The 19,074-nt window shown below is 38.5% G+C and overlaps 1 protein-coding gene and 4 long non-coding RNA genes across 5 annotated transcripts in view; 3 read left to right on the forward strand and 2 right to left on the reverse strand.

Annotated features, from left to right (window-relative positions):
- LOC309497354 (tripartite motif-containing protein 16-like) overlaps positions 1-5,817 on the forward strand; it is a 28,512-nt gene extending 22,695 nt beyond the window's left edge. The window contains exons 2-6 of the mRNA XM_082167586.1: positions 1,395-1,490; positions 1,577-1,810; positions 4,248-4,407; positions 4,561-4,608; positions 4,849-5,817. Of these exons, the coding sequence (XP_082023712.1) occupies positions 1,395-1,490; positions 1,577-1,810; positions 4,248-4,407; positions 4,561-4,608; positions 4,849-5,375 (1,065 nt within the window). The 3' untranslated portion in view covers positions 5,376-5,817. The remainder of the gene's footprint in view (positions 1-1,394; positions 1,491-1,576; positions 1,811-4,247; positions 4,408-4,560; positions 4,609-4,848) is intronic.
- Positions 1-19,074, forward strand: part of LOC309497510 — a 156,990-nt gene that overhangs the window by 69,266 nt on the left and 68,650 nt on the right. The window lies entirely within an intron of this gene.
- Positions 1-19,074, reverse strand: part of LOC309497514 — a 91,746-nt gene that overhangs the window by 1,075 nt on the left and 71,597 nt on the right. The gene's annotated exons all lie outside the window — the stretch shown is intronic.
- Positions 2,772-3,890, forward strand: LOC309497502. Its single transcript, XR_014205578.1, has 2 exons — positions 2,772-2,830; positions 3,830-3,890. It is a non-coding gene; the product is annotated as an uncharacterized lncRNA (long non-coding RNA).
- The window catches only part of LOC309497523, a 49,252-nt gene continuing 35,803 nt past the window's right edge, over positions 5,626-19,074 (reverse strand). The window contains exon 2 of the long non-coding RNA XR_014205599.1: positions 5,626-5,930. This is a non-coding gene — a long non-coding RNA (uncharacterized lncRNA). The remainder of the gene's footprint in view (positions 5,931-19,074) is intronic.

Below are 19,074 nucleotides of genomic sequence, written 5' to 3' on the forward strand. Positions count from 1 at the left end.
TAGAAAGAGGGAGCACTTGGGTGAAAATACCATTAAGCACTACTTCAAGTTCTACCAACTGATTCGCTAAATCAATTGTCTTCACAAACACAACAATAGCGCTGTTCATGCGAGACGCAGACAGAATGTTCTCAGGCCCAATCACTTCTCCAACAGCCAGGCAACAGTCTTCTATACTAACCGCTGAGTCTGTTTTCACACCATGATGGCGCGTCAAAAAATCTAACCTCCCGCTACCTTTGGCAGCCATGCTCCCAGTACAAAACTGGGAGCAGACACCCTAGAATATTAAACACCTCCTTATCCTCCCAAATAAATGAAAAAAACAATTCCTAAATTTAAATCACCCCCAAAAAAACAATACAAAAAGATAGAAAAATAGAAAGGTAGAAAAAATAGATTACTCATACCTGACACACACGCCAAACACTCAGCGCTCCACCCACTCACTCAGCACATGCGCACAGAGAGAGAGAGAGAGAGAGAGAGAGAGAGAGAGAGAGAGAGAGAGAGAGAGAGAGAGAGAGAGAGAGATTAGAAGCAAGCAGAACATGATTGTTTCTAAAGCACACGCAGCATCATCACACATCTGTGTTTAAAAACTAAGCTCAGACTCGATTCTGAAATTCTCTGAATCGATCCAGAATCGTTTGAGAGAGAATCTATAACATAATGTCATTATATATTAATTATATATATTATAACATAATATCACATAAATTAAACAAAGTGTTCTTTCCTGTATGCCAGGCCTATATGCATAGCGTGCCAAGTTGATGCTATACATCTGCAGACTGCTTTTCTCTCGCTTGTCACGTGACCAGAGTGTAATCACAGCTTTTGCGGTTAAAAAAATTGCAAAAGCGCCAACTACCTTTGGAGAGAGAGAGAGAGAGAGAGAGAGAGAGAGAGAGAGAGAGAGAGAGAGAGAGTAAAAAATACTAGACAAAAAATCCTTAGCGTTGATCCCTGCTAAATATTCACTGTGCTATTAATGAAAGATAAAATATACAAACAATAGAATGAACAGTGAAAGTAACAGAAACTCCTACAAAACATTTTAACAGCCACAATTAGATGTGAAAATAACTGATGGAAATATTTGCTAAATGAATTAAGGCAACTAATTTGATTCAAATTATTTTGGTTTCTTTGGTTTAAAAAAAATTACAAATGCAATGAATATACAGCTATCTCTACCTGGTATCAGCAAGTACTAGAAATGAAAGTATCGGTATCAGACTCGTTCTGGAAAAAGTGCTATCGCTGCATCCCTAGTTTGAGCCTTTGAACATTTCCATACTAGATCTCACATCAATATTTGCTTCATATCAGCTGTACACATGATGATTTTCTGGTAGTATTACTGTCACTGTCATTGGTTTGTCCTTTAGCACCAGCTGAAGGAGACGCAGAGGTCGTTCCAGCAGAGGATCCAGCAGAGAGAGAAAGATCTTCAGCAGCTGAGAGAGGCTGTGGCGTCTCATAAGGTGAGTCTGGAGAAGAAGAGAAGTTTGAGACGTCTCAGTCAGGGCTCACTGAAGCCACTGTGTGATTGTGATGTGTGTCCTAACAGCGCTCTGCACAGACAGCAGTGGAGGACAGTGAGAGGATCTTCACTGAGCTCATCCGCTCCATTGAGAGAAGCCGCTCTGAGGCGACACAGCGGATCAGAGATCAGGAAAAGACTGCAGTGAGTCGAGCTGAAGGACGACTGGAGCGACTGGAGCAGGAGATCAATGATCTGAGGAGGAGAGAGGCTGAGCTGGAGCAGCTTTCACACACACAGGATCACATCCATTTCCTGCAGGTAACAGAGATCTAGAAGAACAGGGTCATAGTGGACTTGAGCAAGAGACTCACAGAGAAACATTTCATGACAGCAGAATGAGCCGTTGACTGAAGTGTTGATCTGTGTGTTCGGTTATTATATCATCATCAGTTAGCCTAGAAATCTAGACGCACCCTAGCGGCAGCAAAATGTATTTTGCAGCCAGGGTAGTCTAGCAACTCTCCATAGACTTTCGAGCTGCAAAAACCTAAATTGGGTCAGGCCAATCACGTCGCTTATAGAGTAGGCGGGGCGGGCTTAACATATGACGACAGAGTTGCGACGGTTACCTGGCTGCTACTAGAAAACAAAGAATGACGGCGGCTGCTGGCGAACATCTTTCGAATCGGCTTTGTCCGCGACTCTGGAGGACTTGGAGTTAAGTTTTTCTTTGAGAAAAGAGCAAAGAACGGCACTGAAGTCATTCTTAAAAAAAGGAAGATGTGTTCGTCGTTTTGCCGGCCAGATATGGCAAAAGTTGAATCTATCAATTAACGTTAGCTCCGCTGTTGGGAAAACGCTCTGGTTGGTTGAAGCGCTGTCCTATTGCGTACAGAGGGAATTTGAAAGACAGCCGTTTATCCCGCCCCTCGGATTGAGCCGTGTCTATGGTGAGTTTCCAGACCTAACATCTTGATGTAGGTCTGGCTTGCCAGGCTAATCATCAGTCAGACTCTCATCTGATCTTCTTCTATTGAAAGAGACGCACTTATTAATGCAGTTCAGCTCTGGAAATCTCTTTTTTCTGGAAGATGTTTTGAGCTTCCAGACAACATTCAAAACTTCACAAATATAAAAAATATATTTATATTTTTTTACAACAGTGTGAAACTTGGTACCATCCGACACACTTTTTTTTTTTTTTTTTTTTTTTACTTTTCACAATGCTGAATTTTGGTTGCAATAAGGTAATGTAAACATAGGTTTTAAAAATATATATTTTAAAACCACACATAAATTAAAAAACAATTTAACCAAAGTAAAATGTTGAATAGGTATGTTTTCTAAGTAAAAAAAAAAAAAAAAAAAAAAGGAAAACAAAACCAGACCAAACCATTCGTGAGACATTTTATGTAAGGGAATAATGTACATCCAGCCGGTTGTTCTCTCAGAATAAACCCCCGACAGGGTGATGAGGATCCCGATGAGAAGCGGAGGTAAATTATCCCGCTTATTACATACACGGCTACTTGCCACAAGTAAATAATTAGATGCTAAATATTGACTTCAGTTGAAATATTTTATTAGCTCTTCCTTAAAGCTTCCACGAAGAAAAACAGTTCGCAACAAACGGCTTTGAGTTTAGACAAGCCATAATGTACAGTCGTATCACTAAAAACAATAAACAATTGGACACAAAATATTGTGGCAAAAGATTTGTAACAATTTTAACAAAAACAGTTCCTCAAAGCAGCTTAAGCCAAGACACGAAGTCCAAAATAGATAAACATGCGGTATGATTTAATCATTTGTAAGAGATATTATCTGTTATGCAGGCTATTATTAATTAGGCATATTGACACTCACTGAGTGATTGTGAATGTGACGCCGGTGGGGATGTTGAAGTTGATGTTTTTAGTTTGTTCAGCCAAAGCATCTCCTTCTGTAAACTTTTCTTTGGTTGCTCCTAAAACACAATTATTAGAATTATTATAAATATGTTTGCGGTTGAATTTCATGCTAAGGTAATATATCTCTGAAACTGGACACTGCTATCAGGATTTGATGTGAGTTTATTGCTCCACTTCTCTCTGTCTGCGGTGGTCAGAGTCCAGTTGCTCTTTAGACTACCCTCACATCTATGTCCTGTCTCAGTCATAATCTTAATTATTATAAATATAAATTATAATCTGTCTGGTTTCCAGTCCGGCGCGTGAGAGGAGTTGCACAGCCGTGCTTCTCAAACTGTGGTTCGTGTATCGCCGTGAGAGTCCCGCTGCTTTACTAATTGTGGACATCATCGTGATAAGGAAGTTATGTCCCATTGGTTCTCTAGAGTAGCACACTCTTCTTTCATTCAGTACATCCTGGTTTTGTCGTAGTGGATGGTGATAAAATACGGAAATATAGCAATGCAGCGTTTTGAAACCACAAAACCTGACCACTAATCTACTCGTAGCCTTTGAACATCTTTTCCTGAGCAAATCTACTGAACTCTCAAATCCTACTCAAGCAAAAAAAAAACTAAAAAAAGATTGACTAGACAGTTCACATATAGTGTGTGACATATGCTATAATTTGTTGCTCTAATGTCATATAATGAATATGAAGAAAAATATATCTGATGCTGTGAAAGAGCTGGATTTAGTTCAGTTACTAAAGATGTCAAGATCAACTAGAGCCGCTGAAATCTGACAGTAGTGCAGGTTATTGATGAAGTGTGGAGGAGATGAGCTTTGATTTCTGTTTTCTGTAGAGTTTCCAGTCTCTCTCAGCTCCTCCTGAATCTACAGACGTAAATGACAATCCCTTCAGTTCTCTCTCCTCTTTTGATGTTGTGAGAGAATCTGTCCATCAGCTGAGAGACAAACTGGAGGATTTCTGCAAAGAGGAGCTGAAGAAGATCTCTGACAGAGGTAAAGTCCTGGAGATTCATCAGCTCTCAGACATGATCCTCCATCATCTCATATCATGTAGAAGATCATATTAGAAATGTCTTAGGAACGGATGCAGGGATCATTTTCTCTCGACATGATAATCACACTCTTCATGTCTGTTGATTTCCACAGTCACTTTCACCAACATTGTTCCCAGAACCAGGAACGACTTCCTACAATGTAAGTCACTAAGAAAACAAGCAGAGAAACTCACTGAGTGTCTTCATGTTCTTCCTGTAGAAGGTGAAAGAAAACATGATAGAAGAGTTTTAGAGTTGATCATGTAATTGATGATTTGCACAGGATATCTGGTAAACTGTACTGAGACACTGCTGATATATTGAACATGAAGAGTTCAGCTATAATAAAAGATCAGACAGATTCATAATTCCTGATTCTGATGTGTTTTCTCTCCATCAGATTCCCATCAGTTCACTCTGGATCTGAACACAGTGAATAAAAGCCTCCGTCTGTCTGAGAGGAACAGAGTGATTACTTACACTGACACAGATCAGCCGTATCCTGATCATCCAGACAGATTTGATAGTTATCGTCAGGTGTTGTGTAGAGAGAGTGTGTGTGGACGCTGTTACTGGGAGATTGAGTGGAGTGGAGAATATGATGGAGTGGAAATATCAGTGTCATATAAGAGCATCAGCAGGAAGGGATGGGGTGATGAGTGTGTGTTTGGATATAATGATCAGTCCTGGAGTTTGTTCTGCTCTTCCTCCAGTTATTCATTCATACACAATAACATGGAGACTAAACTCCCTGTAGAGTCCATCAACAGGAGAATAGGAGTGTATGTGGATCACAGTGCAGGAACTCTGTCCTTCTACAGCGTCTCTGACACAATGAGCCTCATCCACACAGTCCAGACCACATTCACTCAGACGCTCTATTCTGGGTTTTATGTTTATACTAGATCATCAGTGAAACTGTGTTGATGAATTAGAACAGACTGTAGAGAGATTCTACCCATAATGCTTTGAGCTGCATGATAAATCAGTAACAGTGAGATGTTATAGAGTCTCTTATTTTCTCTTCACTACATTAATTCTTCAGCTGAACTTCTGTCAGTGAAATAATATGTCAGAATAAATGTGTGTAATGAATCCTCATATAGACAGTAAGATCAGTGTGTGTTTGTGAGTCATGATGAGTGACGGTGTGTATCTGTGCTTTTCTCAAACTCTATTTTGTGTTGATGGAAATCAGTCATTCAGTTCTTATTGTAGTGTCACATAAATCATTTTTATATTACTATCAAAATTAACTTTGAATTGAATTATCACACACATGATTTAATAATGTCATTCAATAAAAAAAAAAGTAATTTATTGTAAAATTGATAAATGTCAAGATGTCAGTTCATTAATAAGTGTAAAACCCAGATCATCTGATCATACTGTAATCCTTTGATCAGTGAAAGTATGAGCATAATTATTCTAATCCAGTTTACATTAAATAAACTCCTCCTGAACAGAACTGAATTTACAGACCTGAGACTCTGACAAAACTGAGATGAGATAAAAACAACAACAAGGATTGAGTCGAATCATCATCAGTTAACTCAGAAATATATGAAGTTAAAGAAGGAAAACTGTAACCTGATCCATGTGATCTATACGATGATCTTTGACCTATCTGAAAGATGAGCCAATCTACTGGATTATGACCTCTGCCCGTGTTTCTTACTAGTAGTGGGAAGTTCGGATCATTTTACTGACTCGGATCTTTGAATCTCGTTCAGCAAAATGAACAAATCTTTTTTTTTGAGTCATTTCGTTCATTTCAGCAGAATATAATTAAAATGTCATGTTAAATAGCCCAACACATCTAGTCCTTACGAAAATGTTGATTACATTTGAAAAAATAAACTATAAACTAAACTAGCCAAATCCAAATGATAAAAAAACAAAATGTTTAATTAATTGATTAGTTGGGTTAAACTTAAAGGCAGGGTAGGTAAAAAATGTATAAAAAAACTTTCTTCCAAATTTGTTTAAACTTTATATATACACTCACCTAAAGGATTATTAGGAACACCTGTTCAATTTCTCATTAATGCAATTATCTAATCAACCAATCACATGGCAGTTGCTTCAGTGCATTTAGGGGTGTGGTCCTGGTCAAGACAATCTCCTGAACTCCAAACTGAATGTCAGAATGGGAAAGAAAGGTGATTTAAGCAATTTTGAGCGTGGCATGGTTGTTGGTGCCAGACGGGCCGCTCTGAGTATTTCACAATCTGCTCAGTTACTGGGATTTTCACGCACAACCATTTCTAGGGTTTACAAAGAATGGTGTGAAAAGGGAAAAACATCCAGTATGCGGCAGTCCTGTGGGCGAAAATGCCTTGTTGATGCTAGAGGTCAGAGGAGAATGGGCCGACTGATTCAAGCTGATAGAAGAGCAACTTTGACTGAAATAACCACTCGTTACAACCGAGGTATGCAGCAAAGCATTTGTGAAGCCATAACACGCACAACCTTGAGGCGGATGGGCTACAACAGCAGAAGACCCCACCGGGTACCACTCATCTCCACTACAAATAGGAAAAAGAGGCTACAATTTGCACGAGCTCACCAAAATTGGACAGTTGAAGACTGGAAAAATGTTGCCTGGTCTGATGAGTCTCGATTTCTGTTGAGACATTCAGATGGTAGAGTCAGAATTTGGCGTAAACAGAATGAGAACATGGATCCATCATGCCGTGTTACCACTGTGCAGGCTGGTGGTGGTGGTGTAATGGTGTGGGGGATGTTTTCTTGGCACACTTTAGGCCCCTTAGTGCCAAATGGGCGTCGTTTAAATGCCACGGCCTACCTGAGCATTGTTTCTGACCATGTCCATCCCTTTATGACCACCATGTACCCATCCTCTGATGGCTACTTCCAGCAGGATAATGCACCATGTCACAAAGCTCAAATCATTTCAAATTGGTTTCTTGAACATGACAATGAATTCACTGTACTAAAATGGCCCCCACAGTCACCAGATCTCAACCCAATAGAGCATCTTTGGGATGTGGTGGAACGGGAGCTTCGTGCCCTGGATGTGCATCCCACAAATCTCCATCAACTGCAAGATGCTATCCTATCAATATGGGCCAACATTTCTAAAGAATGCTTTCAGCACCTTGTTGAATCAATGCCACATAGAATTAAGGCAGTTCTGAAGGCGAAAGGGGGTCAAACACAATATTAGTATGGTGTTCCTAATAATCCTTTAGGTGGGTGTATATCAATGCATAATTAAAATCTAAGTACTCTGAAAAAGAAAGTATAAAAATCGAGTGTCTGTAGACCTCTCACGACTGTTTTAAAGACAGCTCATTATTTCCATTCACTCCACCCCCTCCCTTCTGGGCTCCTTCCAAAGCCACGCCCCCAAAACACATGAACGCGCGACTCCGACAGCTGAGCTGAAGACGCATCGTTTACCTGAGACGAGCGGAGAGGAAGGAGCGCAGTGCATGCAGTGACATCATGTCAGAATCACATGTAATAAAAAAATTGAACTTTATCATTATGAATATAAACAAATAAGATGTATTTTAGTACTCACTATCAAGCTAGCATATTGATATTGGTAAAGTTTAAAATATATATTTTTTGATTCGCTAACGAGCTAGTTATCTATAAGGCAAAGCTAAAAACAGGTTGCATGATACACGTTTTTCCATTACCATCATTTACACTGTGATGAAGATGAATTTCGTGTAAGATTCATAACATATATGGTGTTCTGCATGTAAGAGTTTCCATGATGAAAGCATTGTTGACTCTGATGAGGACTACACTCCAGAGACAAGTACCGCATCGTCGGTGCGAGGAACACAAAATAATAACACACACATACAACAAAGTGTGTACGACACACACAGATACAAGATAAAGACATCAGTAAACATAGGTAGAGAATATAAAAACAAAACAAAGGCGAAAAAAACGTGCAGGTAAAAGAGTTAGACAGAGGGTAAATATAGTTCTAAGAAAAGATCCTAGATGCGGAGTAAACTTAGGCCTACTATCTGTTAAACATGTATTTAGTTATCTAAAGCAAAATTATGCACAATTCAACACTATAGCTATCATCTTGAGCTAGACCAATAGATTATACTACGATAGATTATAGATTATCTCTACTACAGCTCGCTAAGTAATGTTATGTTAGCTAGCCTATATTATGCAGCTATGTGTGCTAATGACACATGCTTCATGAAAAAATAAACAAAAAAATATGTATGATCAAAATACAAAAAGAAAGATTTACCTGTCCAGCAGAAATAAAGCCATCGAGGAGTCACTTTTCAGCCCCTTGAGGTCCCTCAGTTCTCGCCATCGCTGGAAAGTCACGCCGATATTAACTCGCGTTTTATTTCTTTGTTTATCCAAAGACTTTTTGTTCAATGCCTTTTCTTGTACTGTTACTGTCTTCCTTTTTTTGCCTGGTTTGCCTTCACTAACTGCATAGGCCGGTACTGTGAATTTTGCTTGCTCTTTCTCTGCCATTGTTTTGGTATTCCTAGGTGCCTCTTGAATTCCTCAAATCAAACGGGTACGCGCAAGTGGGCAGGTTCTGTGTGGCAAATGGGTGGTTGCCATGGTTGCGAGAGAGTGACAGCCGCCTAAGCCAATCCTATGTTTCGTCCCGAATGGAAATAATGAGCTGTGTTTAATATAGATTAAACGGTCTAGAGTCAATCAATTTTTATACTCTTTTTATCAGAGTTCTTACATTTTAATTATGCATTGATATATATATAAAGTTTAAACAAATTTGGAAGAAAGTTTTTAATACATTTTTTACCTACCCTGCCTTTAAGTTCAGGCTATTGCAGTCTGTTAGTTCACTTCACCTCCTGATCCGAGACGATGTTTCTTGTGCATCTGTGGTGTGTTATTATTATTATTATTATTTTTATTATTATCATAATTATTGTTGTTGTTATTATATATATATATATATATATATATATATATATAATTATATACTGTATATAAAATATAAAAACACATCAATTGTATGTTAATTCCTAATTATAAAAAAATACAGTCAATAATGCAGTATTTGTAGCGAGATACCAGCGGTCACGTGACAAAAGAACGAAGGACTCAGACCCAAAAAGACTAGATGAACTAATCATATAAGCTGTGTCCCAATGCGAAGGCTGCATCCTCCGAAGGCCGGTTTCGTCATCGCGGTGCGACGAAGGTAGGGTTGCCAACTTCAGAAAAGAAAAATGCGGGACAATCGTGGTTATTTACAGGAAAATACGGGACATTCAAAATATTTCTACTGTATCACACAGTATGTCATTTCAGGTTCGTATGTGTTTAAAATTTTCTCCGATATAAACACATTTGTTTTGCTTAACCTATTTATGTACAATTTAATTCTAAGGTCACACAAAAAAGTCACATTACACACAAACCATAGTTCAAAATAATAGCATTTATCTGAAATAGAAAGCTTTTGTAACATTATAGCCTACATTACATTTTAAAGAAATTAAAGAAAGTAATAGCATACTTTTCCCTAAGGAAGATTTCATGTTTTTTTGCGTGGCTGGATGTTGGACTCATGAACAATAATCATGTTGTTTGAATTCACCAAAACTGATTTGCCGAAATCAAACCCGGCCGGTCAGTGAAAGGGATTTGCCGTTAGCGCGAGTCCGGAATCTCCGGATCGAACCGGGAGCAACCAGACAGCAGCAGATTCTGTTCGCAAATCCATCAATAATTTGTCCCAAAAGAATAATTAATTCTCAATTTAGACTCAGAGTTTGTTATTCGTATGGTCTGATGCGCGTGTGGGCTGTGATTGGATGATGCGGTCTCGTGATCATTCTCAAGTGTCGTGTTGCAGTTGTATCAGTCAGTGGTTAGATCAGTGTGGCAGTCTATTTAATTGGGACAAGGGAGGTCCCGTACGGGACAAATAAATTAGACCCAAAATACGGGACGTCCCGGCTAATTCGGGACAGTTGGCAACCCTAGACGAAGGCTACCCTGATTCAAAAGCGACGCCAAATGCACCTTTCGTTTCCCCGTGAAAGGAAGGATACATAAATAGATCCTTAGCGGCCTATCCTACCCAACCCTATCCTACCCTACCCCATAAGTCATTGCGCGCCGGTGACGACAGCATTTTTATTTATTTTTAAATGGCGGCCGAGAGTTCGGTGGTGGACGGCAAATGCACATTTAAATGTAAGTATTATGTTTTCATTTACTCAAATAGTGACGCGAGTTTTTCTTTCTTATAAACTTAATCTTAACTCCTTTGTCACCATTGCGTGGCTTCATTTGTCAGGTGGTTTGAGGCAAAACTTGTGCTAATATTAGTTTAATAATTGTTTCAGGGAGCAAGGAGCAGCAGCTCGATTTATTAAATTACGGTCTGAAAATGACATTTCTTTACGGGGGTGAAAAACTCAGCCAGCTTGACTTTATAAAGCCCACAACAATAAGAAAAGCAGTAGATAAGGCAATGGGGTTTCACTTTTATGTGTTTTTGTAGTGCTGTCATGCAAGCTATGTCTACAAAGGTTTTAACCACTTTTGAGTATCCAGAAATATGATTTCTGAAGAATTTTGTATGCATGTGCTGATGTGTCATATTTTGCTGTTAACAATGCACTAATGTTAAGATTGCACCCTTGTGTTAATATTTTTCATAAGTACTCTTTTCTGCTTTTTTTAGAGCAATTCTGGAGAAAATGGGTCTGCTGGGGAAGGTAACTCCCATACAGGCAAAAAAATAAATAAAATAATAATAATAATAATAATAGGAAAACTTAAAAAAAAACTTACAATAATAATAGGAAAACTTAAAAATAAAATAAAAAAAAACAAAGAAAGTTAATACACACATCTTTGCTGAGATTTATTGTGCTGTTGTTGTTAACAAGCCATGGTTCATTTGCTTAGGATTGCAAGTGTCCTGGGACAGGTGAAGGTGTGAGTGGGAAACCCACTGCTGAAACTTGGCCCTGGTTTGTTCTCATGGATGAGGTGTTGGGACAGAGGCATCCCGCACCACCAGCATCACAATTATTTTTAAAGACAAAATCGTCTGGCTTTTAGTAATGCTTTTTTAGAATAAAAATTGTGTATGATATAGATATTATTTATGTAATTATTACACCGTTAATTGATCACACATGTACCATTTTAGTTTAGCAATTATTACGTACAATTTAAATGAATAAATATATAAACGTAATATAAATACGCTTTAGAATCAATAGATTAAGCTATAAAATGACTACATAAATGTTCCATTTTCTCTATACCTGTTATCAACTGTACAAATTAACTTTTACTTGCACTGATATAGCAAGACTTTTCTTTTAGTTGTCCTCTTTCATAGACAGCTATTTTCTTCTTGCTGTGTAAATTTGTTTAAATTCATAATATTTTTCAATCTTGTAATATTCTTCAGAAGAGAGAAGTGAATCGCGCTGCTTCTCTCGCGAGAAATGAATCGCAGTTTCACTCTTTCTCAGCATGTGATTGGCTGTTCGCTACTGATGTCACACCTAAACTCCTAAACTCAGGATCAAAGCCTGAGTTGACAGAGAAAGTTGATGAACAGCATCATACCAACAAAGCCTGGTTGGATTGGTTTTGTCAACTCGCGCCAGTCTCTCATGGCCCTCTGCCTCGTCCTGCTCGCCGCAATGTATTTTTAACTTAAATCACATTTGTAGCCATTTGAATATTAATCTGGTATAGAGCTGGCGTCCACTTCATAACATGTGAAAATCTATGGTTATAGCGCCACTTAGCATCTTTATCTTAATCTGTGTATGGCCAGGAGCCACTAGGATTCATTTTGTGTTTTTTTATCTTTTTTGAACGGCACCTGTTGACTACTGGGCTTTTCCCATATCACGGAATCGACATCAGGGTTAGCGGTAGCACAAGCCATCAGGCAAGTGTTATTTAAATAAACTCCCGATGTACTTACTAACTTTCCAACGCCTCGTTTTAGTACAGAAACTATTTGTACTACTGTAGTAGTTTGGTACCATTCTAGGCATTATTAGTGGGGTAATTTACAAGATACAACCTTGGATCCATTAGCGCCTGCACTGAGCCATTCGGCTGATATCTCTAAATAAGCTCTAACTTTAATAATGTTCGACCAAGGGAAAAAAAGGCTTCTGGGGGGGGGGGGGCTCGAGGTCATGGTGCAAAGGACCCTAGGTTGAATTTACTCCGAACCATCCCTTTAATGTAGTTATGTTTGTTTTCCTGATTAACCCTCTGAGGTCGAGAAACGCGCCGTCGCGTTTTGCTGGATTTTTTTCACATAGCAGCAACATAAACTTAAATTACTCCGTCATTTATGGTTATACAGAAAAAAGAAATATAAAAAAATAATCTGTGATATTTCTACTTTTGTATGTGTCCACTTACAATCAAATCAAAACATTGTGCTTTTGTAAAATAAAGAAAATAAACAGGGTGTGCGTTCTGCCTCTCCGTCACAGTGAACTTTTGTTTCTTGAGCACCTCTATAAACTGAAACAAAACTCAGCGAATACTTGTCACACATTTATGAGCCATATACCTTTATAAACATTTAAGTGTGTACTTTTAAATGATCGGATTCAAACTGAAAACAAATATTCTCTGTTTAAGTAATTTGTATAAAACCAACAGGATGTCCAGTATCTCAAACGCTTGCTAATTACTATATGGTGAATATTATACTATTTAGACCCGTGTTTACTGTTAAATACTGTTTGTGGATATCTGCTCAAACATAGATATGTATAACCATAATGTTTAATATTTTGGAGCGCGATGGCGTTTGAATGTATCATATTTTGGAGCGCGATTGCGTTTGAATGTATCATATTTTGGAGCGCGCTGTGGGTTTGAATGTATCATATTTGGAGCGCGATCACGTTTGAATGTATCATATTTTGGAGCGCGCTGTGGGTTTGAATGTATCATATTTTGGAGCGCGATTGCGTTTGAAAGGAAAAATGCACCAAAAATTAGGCTTTATGTTTTTACTATTATCTCATTTCATATCATCATAACTAGTGTTGCACGGTGTACCGATACTTCAAAAGTATCGCGATACTCGGAAATTAAAAACGTCACGATACCTATATTTATCAGTATCGATACTTAAAAAAAAAAAAAAAAAAAAAAAATCGCCTCCCTATGGACGTCTGTTTTTTTCCTGACGCACGCAGCAAAGAACCTGCCGCTGTCAGTGTCATGTGACAAAACACTACAGCGAGATGGCTGCATGTGCGAGCACAAGTGGTCCACGACTCGTAGAAAAAGATGACGCGAGGAGTGACATATGGAAGTACGTTGCCTACCTTGCTCTGTTGCACGGTGCACCGATACTTCAAAAGTAAATCGGAAATGAAAAACGTCACGATTCCTTAATTTATTAGTATCGATACTTCTAAGAATGACCGCGTTCCAGATTTGTAAGGCCGGTCACACACTGGCTGCGTGTCGTGTCCGTTTTTATTTCGGCTCCCATGTTAACTGCCTGCGTGACACACGCGTCTGGGCGCAGCTCGAGACGCGCGGAAAACGCGTGTATGCTACAAATAGAACCGACGCCTATTTTTCACGCGACACGCAAGCGTGTTGGAAGCGTTTCCAGGCAAAATAGAATAGGAAAAGATGTTTCTATGTCATTTTGACACGAATACATATTAATAAATGACATTTTGATGTTTGAAAGTTTTGACATAAATACAATATCAATGTAATTAAAAAAAATATTATCGATTTTCAAATATTGCACCTCTCAATACAGAACGAATTATTCTGTAGCCTATTTTGCCGTCAACACTGCCGACGTTGTCTTTGCTGCTATATATTTATGTTTAACATGAAGTATAGGCCTTCCACAACTCTCTCCCCACGTCAAATATATCACCAATGAGGCTTATCATATGTTACCAATATTAAACATTGTTTAATATAATCGCTGTTCATATTGTTATTCAAAGTTCAGAATCAAGATAAAGCTCTTATGTTTCTTATGATAAATGAGATAATGCTGCTAAATTTATAAAACATTTTACCTTGAATGTCAGTGCTCTAATTTACTTTTTATATTTTTATATTTCATATTTCGTTCAAATGTTTAATATATCTGCTGTTCATATGTTCATTTATTAGTGTGTTATATGATTAGTATGTTGTCCCGGTTTTAAAATAAAGCACAGCAATGATATTTGAGAGTGTTTCTCCCTTTTCAGGAAAAGTATCGAAAAAGTATCGAAATCGCAATACTTGACTTGGTATCGGTATCGAAACAATAATTTTGGTATCGTGACAACACTAATCATAACGAATGGAAACATTTGAAGTAACATATGATAATCAATATATTTTTCTCTAGCGTAGTTGTTCTTGAAATCTTTTGGAAGATTTAATTTATTGTTATTATTATTTTATGCAGCACTGCGTAGCCTATGCCTACAAGGCACAACAAACCTGGTGTTCATTATATATTGTTGGAAACGTGTGTGTGTGTGTGTGTGTGTGTGTGTGTGTGTGTGTGTGTGTGTGTGTGTGTGTGTGTGTGTGTGTGTGTGTGTGTGTGTGTGTGTGTGTGTGTGTGTGTGTGTGTGTGTGTGTGTGTGTGTGTGTGTGTGTGTGTATTCTGTGAATTTTAAAAAGAAATTTTAACCAGAAAAATCTAAAATCTATTCCCAAAATCGTGCAGCCCTATAGTTTCTCTTGATATCAGTATGTTCACAGTTTTTTCTTTTTTCTTTCAGGGACCAGATGCAACTGAGTCCTGCTGACTTCAACATTCACATGAGTCTCTGTACATGAACATGGTAAAGTGAAAATCAAACACCTTGGAAATGAAAGGTATGTACAATGTTTTTAGGAATGGCACAAAGGTCTCTGTCTTTGGATCATTGTTTTCAATGTGCTCTTTTGTCATTTGTATTTTTGGATTGTGTTGTGTTGTAAATAAATCCAAACAATCTAAAAGCCATTCTTTTTTAAATCTCCTCGTTCTTTGTGCAAGGTTGCTCTGAATGACAGGGCCTGATCGCTCCTAATAGGGCAGTTAGGGGAGTGTCTTTGTCTTTCTCAGGTGTTGAAGGCTTACATATTCATGAGATGATCACGCCTTTTCGCATATGGCTTTGTCACACAAAACACGTCTTAGAAATTTAAAATCAATATATTGTCTTATCTGAATGAGCAGTCAGGGTGATTTTCACATAGTTTTGGAGCAAATATTCTAGGCTACGTCATACAATTTTCAAAAGTCTTGTGAAGAAATAATCAGTATGGGTTTCATAGCCTTATTTCAGTGAGAATTTTTTTTTGTATTTTCACAAACCACGCATAAATGTCATTATCTCAAAACTACAAACTTTTACATACATGCTGCTGATATATTATTGTAGCAGAGTTTGTGCTGAATACAGTGTAATTAGACTTTAGCCATGAAAATGTCACAAGTAACAGAAAAAAACACAAATGTCAGAGCATGTCAGAAAACAGCTCAGACCTCAGAGGGTTAAATACATATTTGTGCAAATTTGATTACGTTGTATGGCCTCTCCATTCATGTTGCTACTCGTTGAGCCAAGGGGTTGTAACATAACCACCGTCAATTCTCCACACCTGTTTCACAGCACTTAACCTGAGGACACAAATAGTGTTACCCAGAGACGCCTACTGGACAAAATAAAGTACTACACTCCGTGGTTCGTCAAAGTATATATTCCATTTATATTATTTATTACTAAATAAATGACTGTGAAATCGCATCTGCCGGAAGATTGTTTTCAGAACAGTTCTCTGACGGTCTTACCGTAATAGCCAGTGTATGCAACATAACATGGCGGCTAGATTGACCGTGCATTTTGACTTGGCGGCTGGCTTGACCGCAGTCACAATTTCAACATCGATCTGCCAGGCAAAGGGATTATTTTAGCCACAGAGACTAAACTTAATGATACCATCTAAAAAATAAAAACTAGACTAGAAAAGGATGGTCTTATTTTTTAGATGGTCTAATTAATCCATGTCTCCTGTCTTTCATAAATATCCTGTCTTTCGCGATGATCCCGGCAAATTGCCCGAACGCCTTCTGTGTGGACGCAAACACGACCCGGGATTAATGCCGGCATCGATGCCGGGTTGGGGACCTAGTAACATTGCCCTGTTCAGTCCCGGATTATTTTAGCCACAGAGACTAAACTTAATGATACCATCTAAAAAATAAAAACTAGACTAGAAAAGGATGGTCTTATTTTTTAGATGGTCTAATTAATCCATGTCTCCTGTCTTTCATAAATTTCCTGTCTTTCGCGATGATCCCGGCAAATTGCCCGAACGCCTTCTGTGTGGACGCAAACACGACCCGGGATTAATGCCGGCATCGATGCCGGGTTGGGGACCTAGTAACATTGCCCTGTTCAGTCCCGGAACGCGCGCTGTGTGAACAAAAGCCGTAACAATAATGCCATGTCGTAGTGATGGCGCTGAAGCCGGGATCGTTCGCCAGCTGTGAAACGATACGTAATGCGCAAGTTTATGATCGAATCAGAGAAAAAAATACACAAGCGTGGTTTCTCGAGAGAGAAATCGCAGCTCATAAGCAAACTTAAGACATTATAAGTCACATCTATGTCACGTGTCTTTACAGGATTTTTACGGGTTGTGTGTGAACGCACTCTCTGATTCCGGAAAATCACTGGCAGTGTGAATTAACCAAAATCAAAGGAACCCGGGTCAAATCCCGGGTCACTTTATCCGCATATTTTCCGGAATCTCTGTGTGAAAGGGGCTATAGATACAAAATGGTCAAAATGTTTGTCCTGGTCTATGCAACCAAAGATATCTCTTTCAATTGACATTAAAGCCAAGTGGAGTCTGTTTTGAACCATTGTTCTCTGAGCCAGGTGTGGAGATGACGTAATGCACTAAATGACCGTTCACAACTACAACTACTGACAGGTAAAGTTATGGCTGCCTGGATCAGAGCTTTCAGGGATGATAAAATGTCCCCATCCAGTTGGATATACAGCGTGATCATGTCATTGGGACCACCAGCCTGTGTTTTTTACTTCAGAAAGTTTCTGGATAGGACAACTTCATCTGGCTTCAAATCAATTTTGTAATGTTGTTCCAGTACCTTCCAAATCAGGCTCAGACAGGAAGTTCTGCGAGGTTGGACTACATGCCTGTGAATGCCTTTGATCATCTGAATGTGGCATATCGAGGGGGGGCGCTCTCATTTACAGAGCTATAGCAAGTAACGACTACGCCACCCCAGCATTAAAGGGATAGTTCACCCAAAAATGAAAATTCTGTCGTCATTTACTCACCCTCAAGTTGTTTCAGACCTGTATGAATTTCTTTTTTCTGCTGAACACAAAAGAAGATATTTTGAAAAATGTCTGTAACCAAACAGTTGATGGACCCCATTGACTTCCATAGTATTTTTTTTTCCTACTATGGAAGTCATTGGGGTCCATCAACTGTTTTGGGAAAAGTATTTCCCAAAGTTTTCCCTTTTGAATGGGATGGTAATGAATTGAAAGACTAACACTTGAGAAAACTAAGTGTTGAGAAATGTGTCCTAGCAATTGTAAAAACAAAACAAAACTGTAATTGCTAACAAAGGTACATCAACTGCACATCAAATTGCACATTCACTGAGAGAAAGTACAACTTTTGCGTAAGCTCGACCAACTCCATCCTTGAAGAAGCTGTGTCTGTGTTTGTCACTACCCTTTTGCTACAGGACCTGATGTGTGAGGGGAGCAAGTGGAAGGGGAGATGAATAGTCAGATATGCGTCTGAGGAACAGCCCATATGTGGAAATGTTCTACGTTTATCTGTGTCTGAACCAATCAGAATCATCCAGCTGACGTGATGACGTAGCTTGATTGTGTTAGAGTATAATTGCTGCTGTTTTGATTATATAAAAGAACGGTCTACGAACTCCTTGTGAGTGTTGAAGCTGTTGATGAAAGTTTGATGCGCATTCAGAACCAATGATTTGAAACAAAAGGTTTGTAAAGGTTTCAAGGCTTCATGAAGCATGTTTCAAAAGTGTCCATCACTAGTAACAAGTAGTCAGTGAAATATAAGAAGTGTGCTCCCTTCCGAATATTCAAGATCTTAATACCTGTTAAAATCTTAAACCAGTGTGGTTGTTTCTATACTACTCAAGAAATATTGCAAAGTAACCTAATTAAATTAGCTTCAAAATCAACTAATATACACCATTGTAGAGAGCAAATATGGTACGCACCCGTCAGATTGTTGTAGTTTACAGATTTATTAGCAAGAACAATGACAACAATGAAAGTAATGATGCAGAAGCATCAAGAGCATCAGAGACAAAAACGACACTTACCATGATTTTACAGCGACAAGTCACACTTTTACAAGACAATTATTTTGCCTTAGAAAGTCAGCAGAAGAGTTTATGTTTAAAATGAATCTCCTTTGCTTTAGGTGTGTGTGAATACTAATGTAAATTGTGAGGCTTTTCAGCTTTTGTCTTTAATGGCTCTTGCTGCTTCTGTCTCATTACTGTAATTGGTGTCGTTGTTGATGCTGATCAATAGCTGAGTTTAGTGTGAATGAATGGATGAAGGTGTGA

Source organism: Leuciscus leuciscus (genome assembly GCF_965113295.1).
Source record: "Leuciscus leuciscus genome assembly, chromosome: 4".
NCBI lineage: Eukaryota > Metazoa > Chordata > Actinopteri > Cypriniformes > Leuciscidae > Leuciscus > Leuciscus leuciscus.